Consider the following 19,386-nt stretch of genomic DNA (forward strand, 5'->3'; position numbering starts at 1 on the left):
CATGGTAAATGGAACAAAGCTGGATTGATGCAACTATGGAAAAGAATATTAACTGACCAAGATTTGTTAGTACAAAGAATCCCTAGAATCTCTCTCTCTTTGCAACTAGGTGGAAAAATATATTTATCTGCCTTGCTTTTTGGGTAGTGCCCCATGGATAGGTCATTTGAGAGAGAGAGAGAGGCGGTGTCCTCGGAGAGGTCTGTGGAAAGCCTGTTTGAAGAGGGTGGAGGCTGCCCTGATATATATTTTTTTCTTTCTCTGCCACAGCCCAAATAGCTGTTAAGGGGCTGTTGCAGGGAAGGAGCAGCGGTGGGAGGCTCCTGCCAGTATGAGAGGAGAAGGCAGATCGAGGCAGCAGGTTGTTCTGCTGAGCTGGGGAAGGCCCATAGACACAGCAGTGGCTTCAGTGGCCACTGTGAGCCTGGCAGTGAAGGCTGAGTTGCAGCGCCACTAAGGCCACTGCTCCCAGCAGAGAGAGTGGCGGCAAGCTCTAGTCTGCTATGGACTGCTGAAAACTTTACCACAGTCTTTAAAAACATTGCCAACAAGAGCCAATATTGACCTGCAGGTCTTAAATTGAAGAACGCCACCACAGGACATGTATTTATTTATTTAACCGCTTTTATAGACCGGTATTCGTAGGAGCATCGTATCGGTTTACAATGAACTTAAACGGAGTACATGGAACAGGGTGCATAGAACTTGGAGGGGGATGTAAAGGAACTTGAAGGGGTGGTGGGGATACAGCTTTAATAATTATGGCAAATATAGTCATAAGATGGTGGATATGGAAATACACGTACAACTAGGTAAGAACAGAGAATATAAATACAAGGCATTAGTAGAGCGTGCAGTAAATTATGCATTCCAAGATACAGTGATACAAATTCGATACTGAGATGCTAGGTGAGAAGGTTGGGGGGGATCAAAAAAGGCAAATGAGAGAGGATGGGAGGAGAAGCGGGTTGAGAGCATTAATGTAGGATTGCGGGGGTAGGGGGGGGGGAAGGAGCAATAAGCAGGGGGAGGATTCTTGGGGTCTGAGGAGGATTTCAAGGTGAGGGGGAGGGGTGAATGTAGAGGAGGTTAAGACCAGGGGAAGGGGAAAAAATTTTGGGCTGGCGGGAGTTATTAAAGGGAGAGGTGGGGGTGGAGCGCTATTCAGGGAATGCTTGTATTGCAGGGAGACGTACATATATTTCATCTTATAGCATATCCAAAGCATAGACTTGTTTGTTTATAGTAATCAGATTGGGGAGAGGCAGCAGCCTGGAGGCTCAATGGCAGAGCCATACAGAGGGACTCTGGTTCAATTCCCAGCTCAGGTCTTCCATTTCCCAGATCGACCAGGGTTGGGGATGCCATGGAGACAAATTCAGAGTTGTAGGGATTAACCAGCCACCCTAAAAAACGAGTGCTTGCAACTGTGTACCAAACTGACTGCAGGCCTAGCAAGGCAAGATGGAAGAAGAGCCCAATGATGGCCTCTGCAGTTTTAATGAGAGAGCCACTGAGGAGAAGAAACCTGCTATTATTCTCCATAGAACAATCTGTCTTCACCTTACAATTTAACTGGAACAAACGTTGTTTGTAGTTTAGAGCCCAATTCCATTCACAGATGTCTTCCAGCACACATCATCTACGTGAAGTCTGTGCACATGTACTAGTTAGGAAGAAGCGGTATTAAAAACCTACCAGCCTGAGCCAGTGGATCTTTGTAATATCCAATCAATATCAGCTGTTCAATTCTGTACAAATGCATGCGTCCTGAAGAGAGGCAGAAAAAGCCTTAAAGATGACTGAAGAACCAGTCTTAAAAAAAAAAAAAAGTAACCATATAACCCCTGGGCTGGACAGATCCTTTAAGTGGTCCCCATGGGCACACAGGAAGAGAGACGGGCCCTTTCCGCACACAGTTCTCACAATTTTTCCATGGATAGCAATTACACTCTGAGTTCCAGGGCTCCCTTTGGGAGGGGAGACGGTAGTTCCAAGGTCCTTTTGCTGTAGTTCCTGTATAAGCCCCTTCCTGTCCTTGCAAACAGCACTAATAATAATCACAGTCTTTTATCCAAAAAGCACAATGATAAGCAATGTGGCTTCCAACTTTTTACTGATAGTTGATTTGATGACTGAAGAATATGTACAGCTTTCAATTCAACCTTTAAATAGTCAATAGGACAGCAGAAAAGTTAATCAACTTGTGACCTCACTCTTAGAAAAGTCTTTGAATTCCTTCTTAACACTTGATCTCTCTTTCTTTCCCAGTTATTCCAATTACTCAGAATGAAGATAGATCAATCCTTTTAATTCCCAATTTTGATCCCACCTTCTCCCTTCTGTGCAATTTTCATACCATTCCTGAATGAAAGACATCTCTCTCCCAGTGGATTGGTTACGGAGTTCCTAGTCCCAAGGACATGGAGCTCCAAAACAGTGGCATGCAAGCTATTCTTTCCCCTTTTTCAGGTCCAAAACAAAAATTGTATTTAACTCCAAAGGGGAAAAGATCAAAAACAGACTGGAAGGGTGGAAAACTTCCTTGTCTCCCAACTGAGGAGGCAGAAACTGCTCTGCATTGGGTCACTGTCAGGTCTACACCTCAGAAAAGTAGTAACACGCTGCAGGCCTTGGTTTAACCAAACACAGGGAGGCCAAAATCTGCTGTGTACAGTTCACACAAGGATCTTACAATAGTAGTCTCCAAAAATTAGTTTAAAAGATGAAAGTAACACCAAACAGGGTCCAACTGGCAGGCAGACCCTTGGGGGGAAAAAACCAGAATCCGTTCCCTTCAATGGTGAGGTAAGAAATAAGGGGTGGGAGTCGGAGAGCTACTGTCCTCTTAAGAACATAAGAACATAAGAAAATGCCATACTGGGTCAGACCAAGGGTCCATCAAGCCCAGCATCCTGTTTCCAACAGTGGCCAATCCAGGCCATAAGAACCCGGCAAGTACCCAAAAACTAAGTCTATTCCATGTAACCATTGCTAATGGCAGTGGCTATTCTCTAAGTGAACCTAATAGCAGGTAATGGACTTCTCCTCCAAGAACTTATCCAATCCTTTTTTAAACACAGCTATACTACCTGCACGAACCACATTCTCTGGCAACAAATTCCAGAGTTTAATTGTGCGTTGAGTAAAAAAGAACTTTCTCCGATTAGTTTTAAATGTGCCCCATGCTAACTTCATGGAGTGTCCCCTAGTCCTTCTACTATCTGAAAAAGTAAATAACCGATTCACATCTACCCGTTCTAGACCTCTCATGATTTTAAACACCTCTATCATATCCCCCCTCAGTCGTCTCTTCTCCAAGCTGAAAAGTCCTAATCTCTTTAGTCTTTCCTCATAGGGGAGTTGTTCCATTCCCCTTATCATTTTGGTAGCCCTTCTCTGTACCTTCTCCATCGCAATTATATCTTTTTTGAGATGCGGCGACCAGAATTGTACACAGTATTCAAGGTGCGGTCTCACCATGGAGCGATACAGAGGCATTATGACATTTTCCGTTTTATTCATCATTCCTTTTCTAATAATTCCCAACATTCTGTTTGCTTTTTTGACTGCCGCAGCACACTGAACCGACGATTTCAATGTGTTATCCACTATGACACCTAGATCTCTTTCTTGGGTTGTAGCACCTAATATGGAACCCAACATCGTGTAATTATAGCATGGGTTATTTTTCCCTATATGCATCACCTTGCACTTTTCCACATTAAATTTCATCTGCCATTTGGATGCCCAATTTTCCAGTCTCACAAGGTCTTCCTGCAATTTATCACAATCTGCTTGTGATTTAACTACTCTGCACAATTTTGTGTCATCTGCAAATTTGATTATCTCACTCGTCGTATTTCTTTCCAGATCATTTATAAATATATTGAACAGTAAGGGTCCCAATACAGATCCCTGAGGCACTCCACTGTCCACTCCCTTCCACTGAGAAAATTGCCCATTTAATCCTACTCTCTGTTTCCTGTCTTTTAGCCAGTTTGCAATCCACGAAAGGACATCGCCACCTATCCCATGACTTTTTACTTTTCCTAGAAGCCTCTCATGAGGAACTTTGTCAAACGCCTTCTGAAAATCCAAGTATACTATATCTACCGGTTCACCTTTATCCACATGTTTATTAACTCCTTCAAAAAAGTGAAGCAGATTTGTGAGGCAAGACTTGCCCTGGGTAAAGCCATGCTGACTTTGTTCCATTAAACCATGTCTTTCTATATGTTCTGTGATTTTGATGTTTAGAACACTTTCCACTATTTTTCCTGGCACTGAAGTCAGGCTAACCGGTCTGTAGTTTCCCGGATCGCCCCTGGAGCCCTTTTTAAATATTGGGGTTACATTTGCTATCCTCCAGTCTTCAGGTACAATGGATGATTTTAATGATAAGTTACAAATTTTTACTAATAGGTCTGAAATTTCATTTTTTAGTTCCTTCAGAACTCTGGGGTGTATACCATCCGGTCCAGGTGATTTACTACTCTTCAGTTTGTCAATCAGGCCTACCACATCTTCTAGGTTCACCGTGATTTGATTCAGTCCATCTGAATCATTACCCATGAAAACCTTCTCCATTACGGGTACCTCCCCAACATCCTCTTCAGTAAACACCGAAGCAAAGAAATCATTTAATCTTTCCGCGATGGCCTTATCTTCTCTAAGTGCCCCTTTAACCCCTCGATCATCTAAAGGTCCAACTGACTCCCTCACAGGCTTTCTGCTTCGGATATATTTAAAAAAGTTTTTACTGTGAGTTTTTGCCTCTACAGCCAACTTTTTTTCAAATTCTCTCTTAGCCTGTCTTGAAAGGCTAATTTAAAAATCCACAAGGATTGATGGTGCTTGAGGATGATAGACAGCTAAAACATACCATCTGCAGCTTCCACATGGGGAAGTAACATCCAAACCTCTCTCTTTTCTGAATAACTCTGAACCTTCCCAGCAGGTTATTATACTCCCATAGGTTGCCTATAATTGCAGCACCCAAGATTGATGAGAGAGCAGTTCTGGAGGGGAGGATGATTAGAGATAACTGGTGATGAGAGAGTGGTGTGTGTGTGTGGTGACAAGTGAGAGGGAGAGACTGGTTGAGAGTCGCTGGAGAGAGAGAGACTAGTGTAGGGGGTGACTGGTGAGAGACTGTTGTGTGGGATGACATGTGAGAGAGAATGTTATGGGCATGGTCCCTTAGGCCAAGTTTGAGTTGGCATAACCTGCAGGGTGGAGCCCTTCAGGTCCCTACTGTGGGCTGATGGAACTGGATGAAACAGAGACCTGAAAGGCGCTTCACCTATACCAGCCCTCTTTCCCCTTAGGTTGAACCCTCAGGTGCTGGGGTCTCTGCTGACAAACTGGAGATCTGTAGAGATGGTCAAGTTACAGGCCAGGGTCTGGGACAAGTGAAGATCAGACGTAGTCAAAGAGCAGGCAGTGATCAGTAGCAGGTGGAGCTCAGACATGGTCAGAGAGCCTGCAGTGGTCAGTGGTAGGCGAAGTTCAGATGTAGTCTAGGATCAGGTGGTGGTCGGTGGCAGCCACAGGTCAAGCAGAGTCCAAGGCAAGCCAAAGTCATAAACAGAGATCCGTCCACGGGAAGATGGGACGGATAGGCAGGTAGGGAGGAGAGGAGCAGCACAGATGGGCAGGCGAGGAGACAGAAGAACTGAAGAGTGACCACAAGATGAAGACCAGTTGAAGAACTGAAGACTGACCAGTGGGACAGGAATGCAGGAGACCGGGAACTGAAGAGATGAAGACCAGGAACACAGTCAAAATTGCTGAGGCAACTCACTTTTCTAAACAGTAGTGGACCTATTGCCGAAGCAAGGAGGAGCTGCTGCAGTGGCCTTATATAGGAACCACTGGCCTTTATCTGCCAAGGGCCCTTTAAATAAGTCTGCTTTGAACGCGTGTATGCCATAGGAGACTCCAGGAAGAGCAACTGCATTGGAAGCAAGCTGAGAGTGGTGGTCTCCTGCATGTCCATACGGGGACCTACCCCAGCATTGCAGTTTGTTCCCTCAGGCTTGAAGCTGGAGGTAAGTGCAGCAGTCCACGGGACAAGCCCTCTGACTACCAAACGCAACAGTACCCCCCCACCCCTTGTAAGCCCCCTCCCTGATGGTCTTGGGATCCACTGCATGAAATTCCCTTAGTAGGTTGGGGTCCAACATGTTGGAAGCTTGTTCCCAAGAGTTTTTTCGGTACCATACCCATTCAAGGAGAGGAGGTATTCCCATTTCTTGCCTCTGTACTGTGAATCCAAAATTTCTTTCACTTCATAGACTGTGCTATCCTCAATGGTCAATTTTTGAGGTTTGGGTGGTATCCTAGAGCGCCAGGTGAGTATGTGGTTTTAATAAGGACACATGAAAAAATACATATGTCCAATGTGGGTGGCAGCTTTAGTTATGGTAAAGGACCCAGTGTATCATGGGGTGAGGCGCATAGAGGGCATCCTTAATTGAATGTGGTAGGTGCTTGGCCAGACCTTCTTGCCTGTCTTAAATTGAGGAGCGGGCTTCCTGTGCACTTCTGTGGTTTTCTTGGCCTTCTCAGCTACCTTTTGAATAAGGGTGTTGGTGTGGTGCGTGTCCAAAGGTTCTGGAGTTCCTGGGCAGATAACTGGGCTGCAGGTGAGGGTACTGTCAAGGGGAGAGGCAGAGGTGGTAAGGGTTGTTTCATGTAAACCAATTGGAATGGTGAAGATCCTGTAGTAGCACAAATGTGGGAATTATGGGAGAACTGTGCCCAAGGTAAGAACATAAGAAATTGCTATACTGGGTCAGACGAAGGGTCCATCAAGCCCAGCATCCTGTTTCCAACAGTGGCCAATCCAGGCTACAAGTACCTGGCAATTACCCAAACACTAAGTATATCCCATGCTACTGATGCCAGTAACAGCAGTGGCTATTTTCTAAGTCAACTTAATAGCAAATAACGGACTTCTCCTCCAAGAACTTATCCAAACCTTTTTTTAAACACATCTATACTAACTGCACTAACCACATCCTCTGGCAACGTATTCCAGAGCTTAATTGTGCACTGAGTGAAAAAGAATTTTCTCTGATTAGTCTTAAATGTGCTACTTGCTAACTTCATGGAATGCCCCCTACTCCTTCTATTATTCGAAAGTGTAAATAACCGAGTAACTTCTACTCGTTCAAGACCTCTCATGATCTTAAAGACCTCTATCATTTCCCCCCTCAGCTGTCTTTTCTCCAAGCTGAACAGCCCTAACCAACTATCATGATTCTCATTAGCATAGACCCAGAGAGAAGTATTGAGCACACGATTTTTGCATTCAGATTATCCATTCCCTTGTGGATGGTACTCTGTTGTGAAATCCAGAGTTAGACTGAACGTTTTACAAAGCAAGTGCCAGTATTTCACTGCAAACTGCACTCCCTGGTCAGATAAGATATGTTTGGGGAGGTCGTGTAGGCAGAACACTTGGAGGTTAAAGAGTTGTGCTAACTCTGGAGCGGAAGTGAGCCATTTTTGAGAAGCAATTAATTAGCACCCAAATTACGGTGGTGCTGTCTGAAAGGGGAGTTCCACGATAAAAATTGGTAGACAAGTGGGTCCAGGGTTGGCTGGGAGCTGGCAATGGCTGTAACGGTCATCAGAGTCTGCCTGACAGAGCTTTCTGATATGTGCTGGTGGGGCGAGAATCCACATAAGCCTTGACATCTTGCTTCATTTGAGGCTATCAGCAGTATTTTTGAAGCAGTGTTAGGGTTCAAGCCTGTCCAGGGTGGCCAGTAACACGGGAGTCATGGGACCATTTCAAAACTTTTTCTTGCAGTCCAGAAGAAACGATCACCTTCCCTGGAGGGACGGTCATGGAGGCAGCTAGTAAGAACCTTGCTGGGTCGTTGATGTGCATAGATGTGACTAGGAGGCTCCGGGATGCCTTTCGTCTGGAAGGAGCGTGAGATGGCATCCGCCTGTAAATTTTTGAGAGCTGGGCGATACCTCAGCTCGAAGACAAAACAAGAAAAAAAAAGGATCAGTGAGCTTGTTTTGCATTGAGTTGTTGAGCATAGTGAAGGTGATCTAGATTCTTGTGGTCCATATTTATAGTGATACAGTGTTGTGCACTTGCAAGCAAATGGCGCCACTCTTCTAGACCTAGTTTGATGGCTAGGAGCTCTCTGTCACTGATGCTGTAGTTACACTCTGCGGAAGAGAAATTCAGAGAAAAATGAGCAGGGGTGAAGAACTCCCTTAGGTGAGTGCTGGCTTAGGATGGCCCCTACTCCCAAGGTGGAGGCATCCACCTTTAGGATGAATGGATGAGTAGGGTCCGGATGGTGAAGGCAGGATTTTCTCAAGAAGGCATCCTTCAGTTCTTGGAAGCTTACTAGTGCTTCAGGGGGCCAATCCTTCATGTTAGCTCCTTTACGGGTGAGAGTGGTAAGGGCTGATGCAATGGCGGAGTAATTTGGAATGAATTGGCAATAATAGTTGGTGAGCCCTAGAAATTTCTGCAGGGCTTGAAGTCCTACTGGATATGGCCGGTCCTGGTTGTTCTTTACTTTCTCAGTGTCCGTATGGAAGCCTTTTCCGGATATGATATACCCGAGGAAGGGTAAACTCTCTCTTTCAAACAGCACTTCTCAAGTTTAGCGAACAAGTTGTTTTCTTGCAGCCACTGAAGAGCCAGACGTACGGCCCGATGGTGGGTTCCGAGAGACAATATTAGGATGCCGTCGAGGTATATGACTATGTAGACAAAGTAAACCCTGGAAGATTTCATTCATCATTTTTTGGAAGAAGGCTGGGGCTTTACACAGCCCAAAGGGTATCACTAAATATTCATAATGTCCATCGCATGTGTTGAACGCTGTCTTCCTTTCATCACCAGGTTTGATCCGGATTAAGCTGTAGGTTCCTCAGAGGTCTAATTTGGTAAAGATCCTGGCCCTTTGGAGCTGGACAAAAAGTTCAGAGTTTAATGGCAGCAGGTACCAATCCGTCTTAGTGATAGTATTTAATCTGCGGTAGTCAATACAGAGCCTGAGCGAGCCATCTTTTTTGGCCACAAAGAATAAGTCTGCCCCCGCCAGTGAGGAAGCTGGTCAGATGAAACCCTGCTCTAGATTCTCCTGGATGTAGTCAAACATAGATCTTGTAGACTCTGCTCTGAGGGTCCACCATGCATCCATTCGGGGGCCTACCCCAGCGTTGCAGTTTGCTCCCTTGTACATGGGGCTGGAGGTAAGTGCAGCAGTTCTCGGGGCAAGCTTGCAGACTGCCAAACACAACAGAGAGACTGGTTTGTGGGGTGATAGGTGAGAAAAAAGGATTGGTATGTGGCAAGTGACTGGTGAGAGAGAGGGGCTGGTGTGACTGGATGGAGTGACAATTGGGAGAGGGCTGGTGGGTGACTGGTGAGAGAATGAGAGACTAGTGAATGAGGTGACTGGTGAGAGAATGAGAGACTAGTGAATGGGGTGACAGGTGACAGGGCAAGCTTGCAGACTGCCAAACACAACAGAGAGACTGGTTTGTGGGGTGATAGGTGAGAAAAAAGGATTGGTATGTGGCAAGTGACTGGTGAGAGAGAGGGACTAGTGTGTGGAGGTGACTGGTAAGAGAGAGGCTGATGTAGGGGGGTGATTGGCAAGAGACTGGTGTGGTAACTGATGCTGAGAGATTGAGAGACTGGTGTGTGGGGTGACTGGTGAAAGAGAGAGAGACTGATGTATGGAGGTGACAGGTGAAAAAGAGGGAGTAGTGTGTGGGGGTGTGACTGGTAAAAGACGGACTAGTGCGGAGGTGACTGGTGAGAGAGAGAGTGCTTGGGGTGACTGGTACTGAAAGAGTGAGAGACTAGTGTGAAGGGTGACAGGTGAGAGAGAGACTGGAGTGGCAGATTACTGGTGAGAGAGAGATAATGTGTGGCGTAACATAGAGAGAGAGGGACTGTATTAGAGTGACAGGGTGAGAAACAGGTGTGTGGGTGACAGGTGAGAGAAATGGACTGGTAAGAGAGAGTGCTGAAAGAGTGCTGAAAGAGTGCTGAAAGACTGCTGAAAGAGTGCTGAAAGACTGCTGAAAGACTGCTGAAAGAGTGAAACTTTTGTGTGTGGGTTAACAGACGAGGGAGAGACTAGTTGAGGGTGACTGGTGAAAGAGAGAGATACTAGTGTAGGGGGTGACTGAGAAACTGATATGTGGGGTGACAGGTGAGAGAGAGAGAGGGACCAGTATGTGGGGTGACGAGAGAGAGACTGGTGTGGGGATGCTGGTGAGAGAGAGATTGGTTGTGGGTAATTGGTGAACGAGAGATTCTGGTGTATTGTGGTGACTGGTGAGAGAATGGTGTGTGGGGTTATAGATGAGAGAGAGATTGGTTGGTGAGGTGACTGGTGAAAAAGAAACTGGTGTTAGGGATGACTGGAGTAAGAGAGACTGGTTTGAGGGATGACTAATGAGAGAGAGGGATGTTGAGAGGGGTAAAGACTGGAGTGGGGGGTGACTGGTGAGCGAGAGACTGTTGTGAGGGGGACTAAAACAACTTACATTAAAAAGAAAGAAAGGGGCCACTCTACTACATTGGTAATAGAGAGTGAGTCTCAAGCAGAGACAGACTGCAAGTCAGGTTGGTTCGTGTAAGCTGGTAGCACTTGCAGGCAGCCGCTGACATCAGGGAGAGCCTCAAAATGGCGACCACGATGCTGAGCATCCATACCTCATATGATTGAAGCTAGTGCGCACTAATGGGAATTAGTGTGCGCCAACACCAAAATTAGGGGAAAACGACCCCCCCCCCACCCCCGAACTAGTTTAAAAACAAAATGAAACAAAAATGACAAAAAAAACCCCAAAAAAATCCATTTCACACCCCTACTAAACATATACACCCTAGAGGAAAGCTGATATGGGGACATATGATAGAGACCGTTAAATATCTCAAAGGTTTTCATGCACAGGAGGCGAACCTTTTTCAAAGGAAATGGGGATCTAGAGTCATGGGATGAGGATGAAAGGGGGTAGACTCGGAGTAATTTTTAGGAAATCTTTCTTTACAGAGAGGGTGGTGGATGCATGGAATAGTCTCTCAGTGGAGGTGGTGGAGACAAAAAAGGTAGGTGAATACAAGAAAGCATGGGATAAATACAGGGGCTCTCGAAGGAAGTGAAAGGAATCCTAATGCTAAACTAATTGGCCGGCTGGGCAGACTGGAAGCGCCATATGGTCTTTTTCTGCCATCGTGTTTCTAAGTTCTGTTATGTGTTGACTCTGCAGGAGATGTAGGAACCTGGAAAGTCGTTCTGGATCCTATGAGTCCTGGAGGTCCTTATGAAATAACTGCAGAGCAATATTTCAGAGGAGAAGTAAAAAATGTTTCACTACAAGATGTCTTATTTGGTGATGTCTGGCTTTGTGGTGGGCAAAGTAACATGGAGATGACTGTCTTACAGGTACAGTATAAAATTACAACTTGTTTTAAACAGGACTTGTAAATTAACCTGAGCTGTAGCTAGGCCATTTGGCATCCATGGCCAAGCAAAAAAGTGGGTCTGTCACCCTGAACGCAGCAAACGATACCACGAGCTGGGGAAGCTCTGTTAAATGTAGGGGGCTTTAATTTTCATTTTGATTTTGACCCAGCAGTTTACTCCTGCTCAGTCAGAACCAGTTCAGGGATCCCGGCACTATGATCTTTCATTTAAAAACTGTACTGGAAACCCCAAGAAGCCAGACTCTGCATGCAGTGCAACACCAAAAAATATTAGAAACAGAAATTCATTTCCTCTTGTATTGTGCAAATTAAAGATATGAGCTGCTCATTCCCAAAGTTGATTATATTCCATTCACTAAACTGAATATAAAAGGCTTTTTTCTACTCTTACTGTCTGGATCTTTTATTTTTTCTAATCACTTTAGTCCTCATCTTTTTATACTGCTTTCCTCTTGATCTCCTAACTCCTTTATAGGGTTTCCTGTTCATTTTCTGTTATATCTCTCTCCTCATTTCCTCCCCTATAGCTCTGCCTTTTTCTTCATTCTATTTATCTTTGTCATCTAGATTTCATCCCCCTTCTTTCCCTCCAGTTCTCTGTGCCAATCCTACACCTCTCCAACTCTCCCCTCTATTGCCCTCTCTGTCTTCAATGTCCACCTCTTTGAGTTACTTATTTTACCATCTCCAGCTGTCTGGCCCTCTTTCACTTCCTCTCAAAAGCTGCATCCTTTCTTGCTCTCTTGAAAGCCCCCAAATCCTCCTTCTCTCCCTCCCCCCTCTCTTATCTTCCATAGTCATCTGCCAACCAATCATACCTTCCACTCTTTCCTAGGGCCAGGATATGGGTATTAGGCACCCTAGGTGAACCGTACAGTCTTACAACCACTTCCTCCTTGGTTGTGTGCGCCCCACACACAAAGGGTTATATAGGCACCCCTGTTTTTCTCAAACAGTGAAAATTATTTTTCAACAAACTGAAGGTGTATTTGATGATGTTACTGCCTCATTGTTCCTCCTCTCTGCAAGTGTGGCAGGAAGAACAACTGGAGTGAGAAGTCATACCTGGCAGCCATTTCTAGCTTCACCTGTGCCACAGAAAGTTTACAGAGGTCTTACTAGCAACAAAGGTTGTGTCCTGTAGCAATGGTCATAGCACCAAGGATTGGCATGAGCCACACAACACCATTATCAAGACTGTAATAACGAGATCTACATCTTTGCTTCACCCTTTCAACTCTTCTTCTCTTGGCAAAGTCCATTGACATCACCCTAACCCATATGACAATGGAGAGAAAAATATCACATCCATTGAAGGCCAGCAACATCGTACATCTGCCTCATCTATATTGTAAGGGACATGCACTCATTAATTAGGCTCTATGGCAGTATGTGCTTGCAGAAAGCAGTATAGAATGAAAATGATGGCTATCAGTAGACCTATCTGTGTTCATCTAGCACCAGCCATTTCCCAAAGAGTTTCAACATATGCAACATAGAGAGCCCTGACATCTTTACATGCAGATCTTGCAAATCATCATTCATTCCTCCCGACCCCCCTCATAGCCAGTCCTGCTTTACTTAGGGATGCATATGATAACGCCCTTGTAATGAAGCCTAATGGAGAATGTGTACAGATATGTTATGACTTTCCAAATGGAAGTTCCTACATCTCTTACCATAACTTTGACATTTATAGACACGCAGTGTATGAAACGACAGAGAAAGAGGCAAGGCAAAACGCATCTACACTGGTAGTAGCATGCACTGCAATTAGCTGACAAAAATGCTAGTAAGTGTTGGTGACAGTAATACAGCCTTACAGGTAGGACTGCCAATTATCCGTATTTTCTCCGGGCAGTGCAGAATTTAAAGGCAGTGTCAGGAAGCCAGATGACAGTCAAAAATGTCTGAAAATTGTCCAGATTTTAAGCCTCCAGTCCAATGCAGCAGCTTGCATCTCCTAATCTAGCCTGAAGGAGATGCAGTTTATCTGCACTATCAGTGGGAAGTTTAGTTTGAGTGCTTGATTTGTTGCTTGAACATGGCCCCCCTCTCCTTGCCGCAGCAAACAATCTCCCCACAGGTAGGGGCCTTGGACCTGTGCCATGAGTCTCCACTTTATTTGGCTGCCAGCGCTTTCCCTCCCACCCAAACAGCCTCAGCAGGAAATCCCAGCCTGACCCCCATCTTCTCCCCTCCTACCCAGAGGCTCAGCAGGAACCCAGGCTGAACAAGAGGCCCAGAGACCCAGGTGGGTGTTTCAGGTCCAGACCAATCACTCACTTTTTATATCTGTACCTGACCAGGCTTACTTCAATAATACTAAAACACCTCGGAACCAGGTAAAAGTAATCATGGATTTATTAGCTTATACGAGTAATTTACAAATAACACTAAGTGGTACAAATAACTCTAAATGGCTGAATGCAGACAATAGCAAGTTCTCACTTATACGTACAGATACACATTATAAAGATTCAGAGCTTACATTCCTAGCCACAGGGGCTTCAGAGATCTATCGCTGCTGCCAACTCTGGGCTCTGTGTCGACGTTCTGTTACGCTTGCCAACTGCAGAGCCCCGCAGCCAGCTTCACTCACCTCCCGCCGCCCTGCGGCAGCGAGCCCGGGCTCTCTGGCAGCATCTGGTAACCGCTGGCGATGCAAGCCGTCCCATCTTGGGGGCTGCAGGAGCTTCCCTCCTCTCTTCTGCGGCCGGGCCACCGCCGGCTGACTCTCCCCTACGGGCTCCTCCTACGCGCCCGCGCGCGCCTCCTTCCAGGGCCTTAAATTGTAACTCGTGTTGGATGTGTGCTTGACTCTCGGAAAACTATGACTGAGAAATTGTAATATAGTAAACCTCCTATACCAGATCAGCACTAACCACCAGTACACAAACAATAACAATCTTACCTATTAAAAAGGAATGCTGCAAATATTACACCAGGTCCTAAAATACCAATTTACCTCCTATTAGGAAAACAGAATATGCTAGGCCGCTATAGATCCCTACACAGAAACTACACACTAGCAGGATACCTCACATGCATAACTCACACCAGACCATCATCAAATAAAGAATTAAAAAAACCCCATAAAAGTATAAAGAAAAATGGGAAGAAAAAAAGTGGAAACTGTAACAAACCAGACTCTGAATACAGTGCAACAATGGAAAAACCATATTAATAATGAAAATATTTCAAGACAGAAGAATAAAAATCCAATAATTAAAAATTCATATAATTGATTTTTTAATTTACCAAACACCAGTAAAATATTTCAAAAACAGCAGACACATCAAATAACACCAAATAATTAAAACTAATAAAGATAAAAACAAAAAAACCCAACCCTCCCATTCTCCATACCTGGGAAACTTCAGTTTCTAGTCATCCTGAGATTGTTGTGGATTAGTGAGTGTGGGAGGGCACTACACAAACTTTCTCTGCTCTCTCTCATATATTCACACACACACTTACTTTCTCTCATGCATATTCCTGCTCACACACTCGTACTTCCTTTCTCAGATGCACACAGTCCCTCTCCCACTTATACACGTGCACACATATATACATACGTGCTCACACACTGACACACGCTCTCTCTCACTCATGCACTCCCCCCCACACACACACACTACCTCTCTCACATGCTCCTTCTGTCTCTCACACACACTCACACAAACATGGCACACCGTCTTTTATACGCACACACACACTACCTCTCTCACATGCTCCTTCTGTCTCTCACACACACTCGCACAAACATGGCACACCGTCTTTTATACGCACACACACACACACACTACCTCTCTCACATGCTCCTTCTGTCTCTCACACACACACGGGCCTCACCTTCTTTTCTTCCACTTGCTTCCCCAGCAGCCCTGGGCCCACCTCTTCAGTTTGGTCTCCCATTGAGTCGGGATCACAAGGTGGTCTCAACTCCACTCCACTATGGCTACTGGTGTAATGGGGGTCACCGGGCAGCCCAAAATCTCACTACCTCAGCTCTTCCTCGCCTTTCCCTCCCTCTAGATATTCCCCCCCCTTCTCTCATTACATCAGTTCTTCCCCATCCCTGTCTCTCTAGAGATTCTTTTCCTTCTTTTCACCTCTTTGAGTCATTGTCTCAGCTTTTTCCCCCTTCTCACCCTCTTTCCTCATTACCATAGCTTTTCCCCTGCTTCCTTCCTCTAGAGGCTCTTCTCAGTCTCTCCCTCCCCTCTTCTCACCCTTTTGCTATGCTTTCCCCAATTTCTTCCTTCTCCTGCCTTCTTACCGCCTCTTTCCCCTTCCTAGGCTCTTCCTCCTTGTCAAAATGGAGTGGAGGCCACCGGGCTGCCTGGCAGAATCCAACCCGCTGGTGGCCTTAGTAGATAAAAGGCTCTGGGCAGCCCGAGACACAGAGCCTAAGAGAGGCCTACTCAGATTTGGCATTAGATCAGTCAAGGGTAACTCTAACCCCTGCCCAATCTGATGTAGCAACACCCGGATCCCCCACGCGAGCCAGCAGCAGCGTTTCAGTGACATCTCTTGCTGCCGCAGGGCCAGTCTCGCGAGAGAAGCAGCGAGATTTTGCAGCTTCTCCCATGAGACCCATCAACAGTAGAAGATGGCTTCACTGAAACGCTGCTGCTGGCGGCTCGTGCAGGGGATCCACGTCTTACATTGGATCGGGCAGGAGTTTGGCTTACCTCCGCCCAATTCAATGCTTAAATCTGAGCACACAAACCCCCTTAGGGTCTCCTGTGCCGAAGGCAGCCTTGAGCCTTTTCTCTACTTGGGTTGCCAGGTGGGGTGGATTCTGCCAGGTAGCCCTGTGGCCTCCACTCCATTTTGTTTTTTGGTGTACCCAGGTTGCTCCCATTCAGAGCTGACGCCCTGTGCAAGTGCATGGCTTGCACAGTGGGTCGCACCGGCCCTGTTGAAGTTGCACATTTGTGCTTCACACACCACTTGCATGTTGAGGGAGTGGAAAAAGCTTTTGGTTGCGGTAGGATTCCTCCCTCTCGTGGGATTGGATAAGGGCAATAAAGGTGCAGTCTATTGCCTCCAGGACATGGGGGGGGGAGAAACTGTGCTGTGGCATGTAAATCCCTCTCCAGGGCCAGCAATTCCTGCCTCTGATATAAATGTGAATGTGGCTGTGTATGACTCTATAGTACCTGGTGAAGGACCTGGGAAAAAGAGGCTTCCATGCTAGTGGGAACAGGGGAGGGGCTGCTCTGTGTGTGAGAGTGAAGGAGAGGCTAAGAGAAAGGGCAGGGATATGAAAGAGTAGGGGTAGAGACAATTCTTACTCTTCCTCATCCCAGGTTCTCCTTTTTCCATCTGACCTCCCAGTTCCCAGACCTCCTCCTCTCTTCTCCTCTGGTTCTCTCCCCATCCTTTGGTGGAACTGTAGGGAGAAAAAGAGACACTAGGTGGTGGGGCAAGGGGAAAGAGGAAGTCAGTTTTCTAGCTCTGCACTGCATATAGATTCTGGGCTTCTTGTCAGCTATTGTGTATTTGGTAACATAGTAATGAGTGCAGATAAAGGTCAAATGGTCCATATAGTCTGCCCAGCAATTTGCTAATGGTAGTAGCTGCCGCACTGTGCAGGTTGCCCCCATGCAGACATGTTAAACCATCCCTGTCTCCAAGCCTTTTGAATTTATTAACTATTCTCGACTTCACCACCTCTTCTGGAAATGGAATTCGTAAACATTAATTGGTTGTTTACTCTTTCCAAGAGTACAAAGACTAGGGGACACATAATGAAGTTACTAGGCAATACATTTAAAACTAATAAAAGAAAATATTTTTTTTTACTCAATGCATAATTAAGCTCTGGAATTCACTGCCAGAGGATGTGGTGAAAGCTATTAGTGAAGCTGTGTTTAAAAAAGGAGAAAAAGTCCATAAACTATAGGTGGAGTTGCAGAAATCCACTGCTTATCTTTGGCATAAGCAGAATGGAATCTATCTACCCCTTGGTATCCTGACACTGGTAAGTCTTATGTTCATGAAAATAGTAACACAGGGTGCTGTCAGCATTCATACAATTAAATGTCAAGAAGAGTGCTTTTTAATCTAGTCCCGGAGCATCGTCCAACCTGGTTTTGCTTGTCAGGATATCCACATGAATGTTTGTATATTTGTATATGAAACATCTTGTGCATATTAACTGTAGGCATCCTGAAAATTGGAACCAGGTTGGGTGCATTGTCCTAAAGGTAATACAAAATGTATTATTCAAGACATAAACAGACAAACTTTAGGATTCAAAAATTACACCAATCATGTGTGTGCCCTTTAAATGTCTAACCCTGTGCTTTTCACTCTATTTTGAACCAGATAATGAATGCAAATAAGGAGCTGTCTGAAGTCTTACTCTACCCGCATATTCGTGTGTTCACAGCTTCTCTTGTTCAGGCACAAGTAGAACTAGACGATCTTGCTAAAATCGACCTGCAGTGGTCTGTCCCAACTGCTGGTAAGAATCTATGCACAAAGTCTCCTTTCCCTAACAAAACTGGTTGGTAAAGTGTATTAAATAAGCATTGACACAACGTTGGTGTGGCACATGGAAGAGTTCACCATGGGTTGTAGTGTTCTTTGAAGTCTAATAAATAGTTTTAAATAGAATCATTGACACATGCAGGAGGTTCAGCATGGCATGTCAAAACAAGAGGTGGTTAGAGCTGTCAAACCTTATCCTGGGGTTATAATACATATTGCACTATTGGATTGTGTTTAGGACTAGAGCAGGGCTTCCCAAACCTTGCCTGGGAACCCCACAGCCAGTCGGCTTTTCAGGATATCCACAATGAATATGCATGGGATAAATTTGCATATACTGAATCTCCATGGTATGCAACTGTATCCAGGGGCGGATTGGCCTATCGGGGGATTGGGCATCCCCCGGTGGGCTGGTCGCGCTAGTCACGTGGTCTGCCGAACATGGCCATGACAGAGCCGCGCTCGGCAGACCACGTGGTATTTCCTGGGCCGGCCTGGGCGGTGAATCCCCGGGCCGGTCTTCATCGGGAATCCGCCGCTGACTGTATCTCATGCATATTTGTTGTGGCTATCCTGAAAACTCGACTGGCTGTGGGGTTCCCAGGACAGGTATGGGAAGCCCTGGGCTAGAGAATGAATTTATGAACACACGCAAGTTCATGCAGGCCATGATTTTTTTATCTGCTTCCAGCACACATGTATGCAGGTTCATACCCTCAAGCACTGACATACTTAAGAGTAGAATTTTCAAAGCAGATTTCCTCAGGAAAATAGGCTTGTCTGAAGATTGTCTTCCTCAGAGGGGCTAATTAGCATATGTATGCTAATAAAGTAAATCATTGGGAGCATTTACGTTGGGGAAGGTAAAATATGCACTTAAAATCGCATTTCAAATCTGCACACTTTTTTTTTTTTTTTTTTTAACTCACTTTCCTCTACTTGTCGAAAAACAAGGTGCAGGTTCCACAGGAAGGTTTGTGTTCATTCACCTCTATAAACCAATTCTCAAAGAAAAACTGCACACATTTTCTTAGTTGCTTACTAGATGCACAAGTGTAAATGGTCTTTCCACCTAGGCAGGCTACTGAACATTTCCCACATAGAGCTAGTTCTTCATCGACAAGCAGGCATGAATTAGCCATTACTGAGTACATTTTCAAAGGGGTTATGTGTGGAAAGTTGGCATATTTGTGCATAAATAGCCTGGATTCGCCTCCATGCTATTTTATAAACATTGAAAGTACGATTATATTTCTTATTGTATTTTTGATTGTGCACACACATTTACGGGCACAATAAAGGGGTGGTTTAGGGGATTCTGGAATAGAGTCAGGAGATGCATGCAGAAGATGCTATTTTATGGCTTATTTTACACCTACTAATTGACGAGCATA

General features: G+C 45.3%; 1 protein-coding gene across 2 annotated transcripts in view; it reads left to right on the top strand.

Annotated features, from left to right (window-relative positions):
* The window catches only part of SIAE (sialic acid acetylesterase), a 95,009-nt gene that overhangs the window by 18,021 nt on the left and 57,602 nt on the right, over positions 1-19,386 (top strand). For both annotated transcript variants that reach the window (XM_029573070.1, XM_029573069.1), the window contains exons 3-4: positions 11,272-11,447; positions 17,828-17,966. In XM_029573070.1, coding sequence (XP_029428930.1) covers positions 11,272-11,447; positions 17,828-17,966 — 315 coding nt within the window. The remainder of the gene's footprint in view (positions 1-11,271; positions 11,448-17,827; positions 17,967-19,386) is intronic.

This window comes from Rhinatrema bivittatum, chromosome 12 (assembly GCF_901001135.1).
Source record: "Rhinatrema bivittatum chromosome 12, aRhiBiv1.1, whole genome shotgun sequence".
NCBI lineage: Eukaryota > Metazoa > Chordata > Amphibia > Gymnophiona > Rhinatrematidae > Rhinatrema > Rhinatrema bivittatum.